We start from the raw sequence: 14,769 nt of genomic DNA, 5'->3' as shown, positions 1-14,769 counted from the left end.
GAGCAAAGTTTTGACTGTGAGGCTGCTTCACAAGTGCAGGATATCAAGCTGCAAGGCACATAACAAAACTCCTCCACAGTGCAGTCACTACATTCCCTCTTAAGCAGTTAATTTTGGGCTGTATACAAAGTCTCTTAGTGTTGCACTTTAGAAACCGTGACCTTGATTTCTGTGTTGCCTGAGACTGACCTAACATTTGCTTCTTGTTGTCTTTATTAGGATACTGGGGTGCTGACATTAAATCCTTACGTGCCGAAACTGCCCTCTGAGCTTTGCGCCGCTGCTGTCCTCACATATATGAAAGTCGTGAGAAACTGCAGTTAGATGTCACTTCTATTAAAATAAGAGCAGAGGATTTTGTCATGGCTATGCAGAAGATTGTTCCAGCTTCACAGAGGGCTGTGACTTCACCTGGGTGACTGCTACCCCCTATTTCCAAACCACTGCATGAAAACACACTAGCAGAAATTCTGCGAGCCTTGCAGAAAGTATTTCCCTACACAGAGGCTGCACTGAAGAAGAACCAACAGCAAGGTACAAGAACATCAACTTCTTTAAAATTCTGCCAGGGCAAATGTTCTGGTTTGTGCAATCAACACAGGCAAGCCTCTTGGCTGTAACGGCAGTAGAATGTTGTAATATGCACGTGCACAGCGCTGCCTGGGAGCTGCGAGCGACTCGCCCTTTGGAGTGGAGCGCTGTGCGTTCTCCGCTAGAGCACCCTGTTTCTGACAGTAGCTAACATGGTCTTTGTAGAGACGGATCTAAAGTTTAATGTACGAGGTCCCTCTTTCAAAATCAATGTTTAAATGGGGAGACAAGGGTGTTTTTACCTGAATGCTGCTTATTGCTGTTGGAAGAATGTCAGGACCACAAGACAAGTGGTTTAAGCTAGATACTGGTTTAGGTGTCATGACTTTTAACCATAGTCTCTGGATTGAAACGTTTGTGGATCCCACTGTACGCTTGCACATGAGATCAGAATGTTTTAGGAGTGGATGCTTCAGGGCTTGGCTTGCACAGCATATGTAAGCTCATGCTCGTGACTGCATCAACCCTGATCAGATTTAGTCTGTCAGTTGGTGCGAGCAAATAAATGTGTAAAGTAACTCTGCTCCCAATTAATGGAAATCTGTGATAAGTTAGTTACAATGCTAATTCCTGGAGAATGTTGCACCAGCATTGCTCCCAGTAGAGCTGGGAGATGTATTTGCATTGGTAAAACAGAGACAAAACGCCATCAACAAAATCAAAGCAGAGAGGCTTGGGGACTGGTAATTGCATCCCCTCCCTGCTGCCCCCTTTCCCTTCTCTCCTCTTTCACCGACCTTCAAGGAGCTTTATTGAGCTGATGTGTTGGTCTCTGTAGTCTGACTCCTTAGTCTGAGACATGGCATCCACTTACTTGCCCCACAACCAGTGGGGGAACCTGCTCCAGGAGCTACAGAAGTTGTTCCTAATCGTCTTTATTCTAAGGAAAGGACCTCCAGGTTTTCACTGACAGAGGGATAATAGCTTATGCAAATCATGGGATATAGGACAGCTTCGTAGAGACTCGTGCAGTCTCCTTAGATCTGTGGTAGAAGGAACTCCTCAGAAAACAGCTTTCAGCACGTGCCCTCCAATACAAGTGGTTTCCAGCACTGATTTAGAACTAGCTCTGTTAGTGGGAGAGCAAGTTCTGGACTGTTCAGGAAGGTTAACAAACTGGTCTTGTCTTTCAGACAGTTGAAGAGATGATGTGATTGACAGCCATGAGGAGGCACCATCTGCCTTTGAAGATGAGCCGACTCGTAATACACCCGCTAGAGAAAAGGAAAACCTCCTGAATTTCAGCAGGTAAACGTTTATCCCCTTTATGTTTCCATTTTGAAGATGTCTGGGTTTGTAAACAGTTGTGGTGCGAGGGGTGGTAGATGAAGGAGTCAAGAGCTGTTGGGGAGGGTGGGTGATCAGTATTTGCAAGAAGTAAGCGTGAAGATCCAGCTGGGTACTGATGTTCTAACGGACGGAGTACACTGTCATGACCGATCAAACTGACCAGCCCAGCCCTCAGTGGTCCACAGACTATTAGAACATGTTGGCTTAACCCTTGGTATTCCTTGAAAGACTCCAGACCAGAGAAGTGTGCTGTCTGTCCTTTTAGCTAAAAACCCCCTATGGATTGGTGTAGCCATCTTTTGACCTTCTGCCTTCCCAGATTGTGAAACCAGCAGGAAATTGTGTAGCAGAAACAAAACTGAGAAATGGTTTGTTGAACCACTGTGGGAAAAACGTCAATGATGTCTGCATTTTCTACCTTTCGCCTACTGAGTTTATGTTAAACTTTTGCCATTTTACTGTGGAAGTTGCATAAGCCAAGATCTGACAAAACAGATTCCTGTCGTCACTGTGGGTCAGTTATTTTTATCACTGTCTGTCACTGTGCTGTCCAGAAAATCTTTGGACTTGCTGAGCTTGGTTAGGTCTCTAGGATCATTGACTTCATCCAGTAAAGCTGCCAAAAGTATTGGGGTGGAAAAAGCAAATGCTGTTCACAAATGTGTTTTGTGCGAGTCAAGCAAGATGACTGGGAAATTAATGCACAATTCAAAGTGAAACAATCAGAGTGACTGAATAAATGTAAATCTTCTCCATCTTCAGTATACCCCTTGAAACCAATCCAATTGTGTACTTCAGATAACAGCTACTGTGTTCCAGTGCCCGTGTTAATTTTTGTCTAAAAATGGGCTTCTGTCCCTTCCTTCCCACCGTCGCCAGTAACTGTGGCCAAATTTCAGCTAAACTTGACCAATGTAGAGATCTCATGGTTATTTAAACTCAAGACCTGCTGAGAACTGGTGTGTAGGGGCAGTGAAGAGGTCCAGATTGCTGGGTGCTGGAAGAGAGGTGGTTTCCCCCATATCAGGTTACTGACCAGTTACCATGTGTGTATTGAGCTGGACAGTCCCCCTGTGGGATTTAAGAGCTGGTACTTAACCTCGCCCAGCGAAGAGCAGACGTGCTGCGGGTTGGCAGGTTTTCTTAGGGCAAGTATGGTACCAGTTTGTAACAAAATGGGCTGTGATGGTCTTCCCGATCACAGACCGCCTTATTATTTGCTTGAAGATGAAGAGTATTTGCCAAAAGAGAAAAGTGCGTAGTACAAACACTTTTAACTTCTGTGTGTCTAGTCATCACTTCCATTTTCAAACTTAGTTTCTCCTTACTGTTCTAGAAATGCTTATGATCAGCCAACATCTTGCAGGACATGGTTCTTATTAGTCGGAGAGCCAGGATATGGGCACGCTTCTCATCTGGCACCTGCAGTAATACACACCCTGGAAAAGTTTCCAGTTTACACACTAGACCTCCCCACTTTGTTTAGTAGCATCAGGTCTCCAGAAGAAGCGTGTGCACAGGTATGTGTTTCCTCTATAATCTCCTAAAATTCGCAAACTGTGTGTAAAGGAGTAAAGTCAGCAAACTTCATTGTTAATGGAGTTGGCCTGGCTTGAATGTATATGTTGTTTTTCTTTTTGTCTGAAAATCCACTTTTCTTCTAGATCAAATGACACTGACAGGATGTTGTACATGCTCGTATTTTCCATTTCAAATGAAACAGCGAGGATGTTGTTAGCAGCTGGGAAGGATGGGAGGTGCTGCCAATAAACCTCTCTTTATGGCAAGAAATCCTGGCGGACTCGGTGGGATCCAGAAAGTTGTTTTCATTGCTGCTTAAGACTCTGTGCTCCCAGCAGATGGCTCTGGGTCAGCCTGACTGTGTGCCGTGCACTTTCTGTAGCCACCTTAAATACTTGTAAAGCAACCGAGGTTTTAGGGAAAAGAAGTGTTTCTTTTTTATACATATACAGCTGCCCTCCTGCAGTATATGCAGTAAAAGCATTAAAATTCATGGAACGCTTACATTGGTACTATGGTGTGGGTTTTTAAACTGGGAAAATTAAATGTCAGCAGATTTAGTGCTGCTTTCCTCTTTACTTGTAGGCAGGAAATGCGTTTCATTGTTTGCCATCGCTGTATTAAAATACTGTGACCTTTCGTAGCAGCGTTTCAGAGCTGTACAAGTGAACAGGGAAGAGCTTGTGGGGGAGGTAAAGGTTGGAGGCCATCTAGGGTGCAGTAATCATGAGATGATCAAATTTTTGATCCTTCGAGAAACAAAGAGAGGGGTTAGTAAAGCTGCCACCTTAGACTTCCGCAGGGCTAGCTTTGACTTGTTCAAAAGACTGATTAACAAAATCCCTTGGGAGGTTGCCTTGAAGGATATGGGAGTCCAGGAAGGATGGTTATACTTCAAGAGCGAAGTCTTAAAGGCACAGGAGCAGGCTGTTCCCGTGTGCTGAAAAACAAGCAGACAGGGAAGGAGACCGGCCTGGCTAAACAGGGGCCTTTGGCTGGATCTCAAGAACAAAAGGAGAATCTACCGCCTTTGGAAGAGGGGGCAGGTCTCTCATGAAGACTATAAAATTGTAGTGAATTTATGCAGGGAGAACATTAAGAGAACCAAAGCACATCTAGAGCTCAACTTGGCTGCAGCTGTTAAAAGATAACAAAAAATGTGTCTATAAATTCGTTAACAGCAGAAGGAGGAATAGGGAAAATCTCCCTGCCTTACTGGATGCAGAGGGAAACATGGTAACTAAGGATGAGGAAAAGGCTGAGGTGCTCAACGCCTACTTTGCCTCTGTCGTTAGCAGTGGAACTGGCTGTTCCCTGGACACCCAGCCTCAGGAGCTGGGGAGGGGAAGCAGATTGAGGTCAGCACAGTTGATGAGGAGGTGGTCAGAGACCTGCTGCACCACTTGGATACACACAAGTCTGCGGGATGTGTTACACCCAAGGGTGCTGAAGGAGTTGGCAGATGTGCTCGCCAAGCTGCTGTCCATGATTTACCTGGAGTCACGGCTAACTGGGCAGGTCCCGTTGGACGGGAGGGTGGCAAATGTGACACCCATCTACAAGAAAGGCAGGAAGGACGATCCAGGAAACTATAGACCTGTCAGTCTGACCTCGGTGCCAGGGAAGGTCATGGAGCAGGTCATCTCGGGTGCCATTGAAAGTCATATAATGGACAACCAGGGGACCAGGCCTAGTCAGTATGGGTTCATGAAAGGCAGGTCCTGCCTGACAAACCTGATCTCCTTCTATGACAGGGTGACCTGCTTATGAGATGAGGGAAAGGCTGTGATGTTGTTTACCTTGACTTTAGTAAGGCCTTTGACACCATTTCCCACAGCATTCTCCTGGTGAAACTGGTTGCTTGTGGCTTGGATGGGCACAAGCTTTGCTGAGTAAAAATCTGGCTGGATGGCCAGGCCCAAAGAGTTGTGGTGAACGGAGTTAAATCCAGTTGGCAGCCGGTCACAAGTGGCGTCCCTCACGGCTCAGTTTTGGGGCCACTCCTGTTTAACATCTTTATTGATGATCTAGACAAGGGGATAGAGTGCACCCTCAGTCAGTTTGCAGACGACACCAAGTTGGGTGGGAGTGTTGATCTGCTCGAGGGTAGGGAGGCTCTGCAGAGAGACCTGGACAGGCTGGAGCCATGGGCTGAGGCCAACTGCAGGAGCTTCAATAAGGCCAAATGCCGGGGGCTGCCCTTGGGCCACAACAACCCCCAGCAGCGCTACAGGCTTGGGGAGGAGTGGCTGGAGAGCTGCCAGTCAGAGAGGGACCTGGGGGGGTTGACTGACAGCTGGCTGAACAGGGGCCAGCAGTGTGCCCAGGTGGCCAAGAAGGCCAATGGCATCCTGGCTTGTGTCAGCAATAGCGTGGCCAGCAGGGACAGGGAAGGGATCTCACCCCTGTACTTGGCACTGGTGAGGTCGCACCTCGATGACTGTGTTCAGTTTTGGGCCTTCCCCACAAAAAAGGACATTGAATGACTTGAGCGTGTCCAGAGAAAGGCAACGGAGCTGGTGCAGGGTCTGGAGCCTGATGGGGAGTGGCTGAGGGAACTGGGGGTGTTTAGTCTGGAGAAGAGGAGGCTGAGGGGAGACCTCATCACCCTCTACAGCTACCTGAAAGGAGGGTGCAGAGAGCTGGGGATGAGTCTCTTTAACCAAATAGTAAGCGATAGGATAAGAGGTAATGGCCTCAAGTTGCGCCAGGGAAGGTTTAGACTGGCTATTAGGAAGCATTTCTTTCCAGAAGGGGTTGTTGGGCGTTGGAATGGGCTGCCCAGGGAGGTGGTGGAGTCCCCATGCCTGGAGGTGTTTAAGAGTAGGATCAACTTAGCGCTGAGGGATATGCTGTAGTTGGGAAATGTCAGTGTTAGGTTAATGGTTGGACTGGATGATCTTCAAGGTCTTTTCCAACCTAGACGATTCTGTGATTCTCTGAAGTAAGGACAGACACGTTATATGACCGGATCCTCTTTGGTGGCATGAGAGGAGCAATTCCTTTCTTGTTACGTGATGGTTGCCTCTACAGTTCTATAACTGGCCTGTTTAGTCACTGCCCGGATATACCACGTGCACTTCTCATCTTGGGACAGGAGCTCCCAGCGTATGGATACTCCCAAAGGGTGCACAGAAAAATTTGCCACACAAAAGGACTGTTGCCGCTCTCCTCATGCAGTAGGTGCGCGTCTTCCTTTGTGGCTGAGGCCCCGTGCGCCTGTGGGCAATGGCTTGTGGCCTTTCAGAGCACCTGTTCTTCTCTGACGGGTCCTTTGGGAATGAGAGGCTCTGCATGGCTGAGCGATTCAGGCAGGCTAAAGACGGGTCACCTCTTGTGAAATGTACTTGAAATTATGAATTGTAACCAGGCTGCTTCTACAGTGCCAGCCCGCATTTTTTCATGTAGGCCTTTGTTTGTTCAGACTGCTCCAGGCTGACTTGGATATGTGCGCACTCTGAATTGAAAATGGTGTCACTGCAGCCCCTCAAACTTTAACTACCCTGGAAGAGATAAAAATCCCTGGAAATAACAAGGAGCTACAACATGCCCTAGGCTTGCTAGTATTTTGGAGGAAACATATCCCAACTTTTTCCTTGCCCTTTATATGATTTGACACGCAAAAGGGCTATTTGGGACTGGACTCTTCATCCATGAAGAAGCCTTAATGCTGTTAATCTTTGAGGCTGGAGTATATCAGGCCTTAGGGCTGATACATCCAACAGATCCATTCCAAATTGAGTGGGGTTTTACAATTCATGGGCTATCCACACATATGTGGCAACGTGGGCTGGAGAATACAACCTGCCCTATAGGGTTTCATTTGCGCAGTTTCAAAGATGCAGCAAATCATTACTTGGTCTGGGAGAAGAGTCTTTTCCTAGCTTTGCAGGAACCTGAAAAAATCATATGGCAGCAACCAATCATTCTACGAGGACCCTTTAATGTCCTGAAACCAGTAGTGGCTGGAATCCCTCCCCCCTGTGGGGTTGGCAGCGAGAGACAGTGAGGAAGAGGTATGCACAATTAGGTCATTACTGCCACACGTATTGGATGGAGGGATCTGAGGGAGAGGGGGTGACCCCACAGTGCATGGCTGGGCGGCGGTGGCAGCAGCTCCCTGCCACGGTGTTAGTGATTTGCTTTTAATTTGAGCTGATTTTAATGACTTTTGGTGATTTGGATTAAAATAAGGAATTATTTAGACTAGCCATCTAACTAACAGTTATGCTGCTACAAAGTCCTTTTTAAAGTCCCAGGCTGAGGCCATGTAGGCTAGTAATCATCATTAACCAGGTTTCCATTCAGAGAATAAGACACGTAATCAGGTACCAGTGTTAGACTGTGTGGTCAGGACGATTTGTTGCCCTGCAGACCAGGTGTTCTAAAAGTTACACTGTGAAAGGGCCTCAAAGAATGTTCAAATCACCATGGGAGCCCAAATGCTCAGGTCAAGGGCATTGGAGGGTCTTTCTTTCAGGTCAGTAACCCATGGCAGTCACAAAAGCAGCCCCCCGGCTCGTTTCAGGACTGAAGTGCGCATGACCAGAAAGAGGTGGGAATAAGAAAAGGAGTGATGGGAATTACCACGTTTCTGTAGGAGAACGTGATGAATATGTGTTACTGTATCCTCTATAATCAGCCTGCTCCACGAGTTGGGTGGGTGCCGTTGATGAGACAGAAAATTAACGGCCGTTAACAAAGGCATGTCTGCTTATCTCTATCCCACTGGTGTCAATAAGTCCTTTGATCCCGTTTTGGTGACACTGGCAGTCCTGCAGAGCGGCGCCACTTGCATGCGAGGCCCGGCGGCCTGCAAAAGCTGCTGCCACGGCCCCCCCTTCGATCTTATCGACTCCATCTCCAATTTCATCTCCTTTAGAGTCCCCTGCACTCAGCAGCCACTGAGCAGATACCAAGTGCTACAATAGAGCTTTACTCTTAGCCTTTCTAAATGCCTAATTTGAAAGGATTTCAGAAAAGTACTTAGTCTCAGGAGTTGTCTCCTCTAGAATACAAGCTTTTGCCAGCCAACATCTGGCCAGGAGTCTTGTCCTTAGGAGTTCAGTCCTGATGGAGAGACTGTTTTGGCTCTGTCTTGGTGAAAGATGCAGTGAATCCATAAATCCACACTGGAGTTCACTGGGAGGCCAGAAGGGAGAGGGTGTGCTGGGTTTGCGTGTGTGGCAGGGTTTTTGGTAGCGGGAAAGGGAGCTACAGTGGTGGTCCCTGTGAGAAGCTTCTCAAAGCTCCCCCAGCTCCAAGTTGTACCCGCCTCTGGCCAAGGCTGAGCCAGTCAGTGATGGTGGCTGCACCCCTGTGATAATGTATTTAAGAAGGAGGAGGAGTTGGAGTTGTGAGGTGAAGTTGTGAGGGAGACACCTCTGCAAACAACAAGGTTAGTGGAACAAAGGAGGAGGAAGAGGAATGTGGGGAGGTGTGCCGATGCAGAGACTCCCCTGCAGCCTGTGGTGAGATGGCAGGGCCACCCCCCTGCCACCCATGGAGGACCCCAGGCTGATTTTAGGGGGCTGTGGGCAACAGAGGAAAGAAAAGATCAAAACCAAAATACCAAGAAAACTGAATACCAAACCCCAAGGTGTACTGAAAACAAAGGTCACAGATCTATGTGAAGAAGAAAGAAAAGGAAAAATCAAAAGATGGAGGAGCATAAACCCTAAAGACTTTTTCTTATGCTTATAGTTTTAAGGTGAAAGTCAGTGTTTTCCGGCCATTTTCAAACTAACTGTCTTCCACCTACAATCAGACCCTTTTCAAATCTGTACCAGCTGCACAAACTCTGGGTTCTCAAATGCCATACAGAAATCTAGCAGATGCCCAAAAAATCACTGCCTCAGCTGTGCAGATGAACTGTCTCTCTACTTGCTTGCACAGATGAAGAAGTATTCAAAAGAATTTATATGAAGTACGTATTCATGGTATGTTTTGCTTGTCAGTTGTCTGCAAATGGTTCAGTTCATTCACCATTCAGACACAATTTGTGAAATAAAGTCCTCATTCATTCTCAGCCTGGGGTTGGTTCCCTGGTAATTCAAGATGATGGTCAAATATTCAAGCTGTAGCACTGTCTTTTCATCATCAGGTAGAGTATTTGACAGTGCAATCATTCTTCAAAAGCTGTAGGCTTTAGCCTTAGATGAAGAGAACCTGGACATTGTTTCATGTGTACCGCTAGAAACAAAAATGCTGGTAACAGACAATGTTTCCCAAGGAGACATTTAGATTCCTAAAACACAGAATAGTCGACAAGTACTACCTCGAGTTCATACCTAACTCAGAGGGATGAGAATTCAATACAAAATCAGAGGGACAGATCATGGATTTGTTCTCCTCACACACACACACACCCCCCCACACACACACGAAAAAAGGGATGCCTTTTGGTAAAATTTGTAGCCTCGGCTATGCCAAGTGACTACCTGGGAAATTAAGGTCATGATTGCAATTGGTGTCATTTTTGTTTGTAGAGCTATATAGCCATTCTGCAGTATAGTGCATTTATTGCTGGCAATCTCAAAGAAAATGTAAATGTTGCATAAGAATAAACCATACTATTCATGCATCTGACTGCTTCTTTTGAATGTGACCAGACCTACAGCATACAAGCAGTTCATATATCCGGTTTCAGACCTCTAGTCACGGCAATAATTGGCCTATTAGGAGATAGGTCCAGCTGCCCCTAGCACCTCTAATCTTTGAGGACCAGCTAGAATGCAAGGGGATTAATCTCTTACCAAATTTATTTGTCATCTTATATGCAACACCAGGGTGCTGCATTCCTGCCCTAGGGCTGTGACACCAGCTGATGTACTTGCAGAAAGCAGAGCAACAACGACTGAACATGCCCCTTGTTGTGGTTGTGAGGGGGTTGGCTGGAGGCTCCAGGCCAGAGCTGATGATGGCAATTACTGGAGCTGCGTGTACCAGGCACATGGGGCCAGGAACAAGGCAGTTCCTCCGACCTCCTGCTCCGGACCCCGCACCAAAGCCTCATGCATGGGAGCAGCTGCGGAAGGGCAAGCACCATATATAGGGCCTGGCTGAAATGGGCACTTCTTCCACGGGTCACTGATCCACAGCAATGCGCATTGCCACACTGCTCCTTTTCTTTTCCTGACGTTTCATGCCTTTGGCCTTAGCTTCTGAAGTTGTGTGGGTTTTTTGGGTATCCAAGTGAGCATGTTAAAAAGAAGTGAATACTCCATAGTATGGAGAGGGGAATGACTCACTCCCATAGACTCCAGGCTAAAAAAAATAATTAAAAAAAAAAGGCAAAAAAAAAAAAAGGCAGCCAAATGGCTTGGGAAATCTCATTCTTTTAGGTAATTTTTGTTACCTTGGCACATCCCATCTCCTTCTGAGACAACAGAAGTAGTTCACCCTGCAGTTTGACTGCCCTCATCTTGGGATGCATGTCTATCTGTGAGACATTTCTCACAGCTGTAGCTGGCGTGTCCTGGCTCGCCCTGGCCGCCAGCTGCTCTTGTGCCTGCTGCTGTGGCCAGCTCACATGGGTGGGGGACAAGCTGACATCCTGTGCAAATAAAGGGGATAAGAAGGGACCCAGCTGGATAGGTAGAAGTCTTCCCTACTGTCCTCAGATTTAAGCCAGTGCAACTCACCACAGCCCTGCACAGTCAGCTTGTGTAGAGACATCTCTGCTCAAAATGCCTCAGGGCTGTCTGTATCTCCTGAAAACCTCACATGTGGCTCCTGTCAGCTACCAGGTAGCTCCTGGTCACAGGGTTTGGCCACACCTGTGCCATTCACAGCTGTCTTCACCTGCCACCAGGAAGGAGGGAGGAAGAAGGAAGAGCAAGAAGAAGGGGAGGGAATAAGGAAGATAGAGAGAGAGGGAGGGAAGGCTGCATTTAGCAGCTACCTCCAGCAGCTAGAGCCAGAGTGACTGATAGCCACCGTGGGAGAGGCTCGCAATGTCTTCGGCAACTTCCACCACCTCTTTGCCCAGTGGCCTGGCCGTCCTGACAACTTTCCCAGATGTGCTCTTCATTCCTGAAATTGTGAGTGCTGGTTTTTCCCTGGGGGAAGGCAGATGCTGTTTGTGGGGCATCCAGCACACTTCATGCTGCAGGTGTCTGAGGGACGAGAATTGATGCTAAGCATGTGGTCCAGGAGCCACACCGGGTCCCCAAGTCACAAAGGTCTGGGGCCAGCCCCTGATACCTAGCACACCCTCAAAGAAAACCACAAGCCCCAGGCTGGGGCTTTGAAGCTCTCCTTCAGTCTGCAGGGGATTTCTGTGGTGCTCTGAAAACCTTTTGTAATTTTCTGCCTAACAAAGTTGAAGGGGTTGCTGGTGGGTCTAAACTAGGTTGCCAAACAGCCAGTTAATTAACTGGAAGATGATTTTACCAGCTGATACAGGCAGAGGATAAACTGCTTGCTTAAAGCAGGGAGTAAAGGCTTGCTGAGGTAATTTTTTGCAGCAGCAAAGAGCCTAGGGCTGCTGAAGCTGTACTGCTCAGATGCAACGTGCTGGACCTGGGTGTGTGGGCAACAGTGGATAAGCAAAGGGTGAACAAACACTTTTTAAATTCTTCCCGTATTGTAACTTCATTGAGCAGGAGAAGATCGTAATCTTTATAGATTTGGCACAAGTGATTAAAAGCGGTTGCTGTGAGCACTGACTAATATGGAAAGTTCCTGTGTCCTCTGTCCCCACCCATGAAACATGCTCTTCTCACAAGTTTGAGATATTTTTTGAAAGCCTGGGGACTTTCATCCAGCATTGACAGTTGAGTGTTGTAGGATGGTATTTGGATTATTGCATGCTAAAAACTTCAGTTTTGCCATCTGGGGCCAAATCCTTCCCTGTAACACAACTCAGTCCACACTCCTGGGATTTACAGCATTTCCTTCAATTCTCCTAGTGACAGCAGTCAAGCAAAGAGGAGTTGGGTTGAAGCAGGCATTACCAATGTGTAAAGAAAGGCTTTCCTTCAGCTCCTCCAAATATGCTCTAGGGACTCAGTTTCTGTGCCCAGGCCCTAAGAGCAAGCTCCAGGTTTCCTGCAGCTGCATGAAGGAAGGTGAAAAGTCCCTGTGAAGGTTCTGGCTGGGCAGACATTTGCCAGCCGCCCCACCACAGGGTTGTGTTAGTTCTGGTTCTGCTGGCCTCAGCATACATACGGTAAGGTCTGTGCCTTGAACTGTTTGTTTGTAATCTGTCTTCAGGGGATTTGGTAAGGCAGCTTGCTTAATGAGACAAAAATGAGCACCCTATCCTTTGGTTTGGGTAAGTTCTGGAAATGTGCATCCTAAAGGCTCAGGAACCACCTGGGGAAAGAAGAATGCTGCATAACTGGATTCCTCCACTGCTGGAGGTGTGTGACACTAGGTCATGCAACAGTATTATCTCTGCTGTGTACAAAGGAGGCGGCTGCCTTGAATCACAGCGTTCAGAAAGATAAAGAGTTTCTCAGTCTTCAGTGGAATCTGAGGTTGCCTGCAGCAGTTCGTATGGTGACTACAAAAAAAAAAAAAAAAAAAAAAGGCATTTCAAACGCTAAGGCAGTTACCAAAATGTCAGAAGGTCTTGCCTGCAGCTCAGATAATCCTGCCACACTGGGTGTGAAGCAAACATGCCCTTCTGAAATAAACCTTCCTGTTCATTGAAACCAGCCTTCAAAAATGTCTGAACCAGCCTCCTGAGCACACTGATGTGGGGAGGGTGTGACACCAGAGGGCAGGGCTACAGTAAGATTTTTTTGGGGGTCAAGATCAGAGGCAGATGCTCCCAACTAAATGCCCAGTTTCAAGTGGAGGCTGGGAAGAAATCAAAGGCATCCCTGGGCTATTGCCACGTGCAGTGCCAGTGCCAGAGGTGTGCACGGTTTTTGGCTCTGCTCTGGATAAACCAATTTATTCCACGCTTTCCCTCTCTCCCACTTTCACTTGCAGATCTTTGGGGGCCTTGTCTGGATCCTGGTGGCATCCTCGAAGGTCCCGTTACCCATCCTGCAAGGCTGGGTGATGTTCGTCTCTGTGTTCTGCTTTGTTATGTCCACCACTCTTCTGTGCCTCTACATCTGCGGGGTGCACGGGGGCAGCAGCTCCTGGGTCACCTTGGTAAGTGGATGTGACAAACCTCAGGGTCTCTTCCCCTCCCTGGTATCACTTGTAGACAATTGTCTCCTTGTTACAGCACTCCAAATCGCAGGCTGGTGCTTGCTCGTGTGGGTTCCTTTTTTTTTTTTTCCAGTGTGCTCCCTCCTTGGAAATGACTGCATGATCCTTGTTTCTTAGGATGTCATCTGTCAGGAAACAGCAGCTCTGTTCTACCTCAGTGCTGCTGTGTTGGAAGCCTACTTCACCTATGAAGCTGGCTTGTCTGCCAACCCTCTGGTAACAACTATCTACCGGGAGAACATCGCTGCTGTGGTGAGTGCCTGGCAAGCAGGGGAAGGAATGTGAGGGGATGACTGTGGAGCAGCAAGGGCCAATCTTTACTTGCACCAGTAATAGGAGCAGGAATGAAACTAATCCCAGTCCTACTATGCACAAATGTCTCCACATGTGCAAGAGTCGAGATATAGCACATCACAGGGTATTTGCTCAGTGCAGGAACTCATGCCATGTAATAAGTTAACTGGCTGTGTTTTGCCATTGTAGGTATTTGCATTCGTAGCTACCCTGATGTACGTGATCCATAAGGTGTTCTCACTCCTGCGATGGAAATCTTCCTAAGAGCCTCCCCTTGCAAGTGTGTCTTGTGGCCACCCCATGAACATGAAAGCTGTTTAACAACTGCAATTTCCAGGCTGGGTTTGGGTTTTGTTTTTTAATGTATAAACAAGCAGCTTTTTATGTGCGACCATGGCAATGAAGACAAAGAGCATCCCAGAGGAAGCTACATCCTGGCACAATCTATTTCCCTCCAGTCTCTTCTTGGCAGGGTACAGTTTGATGCTGGTAATTTGGGCCCAAATAGAAAAACATCCAGCTTCAAAAAGAATAATATATTTGGGTTCAAAGTGATAAAATCTCCCTGAACCACATCTTTAGGCCTCCAGGGTTGTTACTGCTCTGAGGGGAAGCCTGAACAACCAGCACAAATATGAAAGCAAGTCATTTTAATTACCAGCCCTCCATGTAAGCCTGTTTCCCTCCCTAAAACTGCTCTGAATTGTATGGATGATTAGATTAACATCTTGAATAAACAGAGGCAATCAACTCTTGTCCTCGGTGCATGGCTGCTCTCGCATGCACCAGTGTTATGTCGCTGAGAAAGATGGGCTTGCTGTGAATTTGCAAATAGGCAATAGTGATTTCTGCTGTTTTTCCTTTTGCTTCACACAGGTACACAGCCTTGTACAGCCTCAGGAG

The 14,769-nt window shown here is 47.2% G+C and overlaps 1 protein-coding gene across 1 annotated transcript; it reads left to right on the top strand.

Moving 5' to 3' along the window:
- Nucleotides 1-11,357: 11,357 nt before the first annotated feature.
- LOC141970506 (myelin and lymphocyte protein-like) lies at nt 11,358-14,130 on the top strand. The gene is made up of 4 exons (XM_074927162.1): nt 11,358-11,444; nt 13,345-13,512; nt 13,690-13,824; nt 14,056-14,130. The coding sequence occupies exons 1-4, from the start codon at nt 11,358-11,360 to the stop codon at nt 14,128-14,130; spliced, it is 465 nt and encodes a 154-aa protein (XP_074783263.1).
- The last annotated feature ends 639 nt before the right edge of the window (nt 14,131-14,769 follow it).

The sequence above is a fragment of the Athene noctua genome, chromosome 1 (genome assembly GCF_965140245.1).
Source record: "Athene noctua chromosome 1, bAthNoc1.hap1.1, whole genome shotgun sequence".
Lineage (NCBI taxonomy): Eukaryota > Metazoa > Chordata > Aves > Strigiformes > Strigidae > Athene > Athene noctua.
The sequence above is the reverse complement of the archived record's forward strand: the minus strand, read 5'-3'. Positions and strand labels throughout refer to the sequence as shown.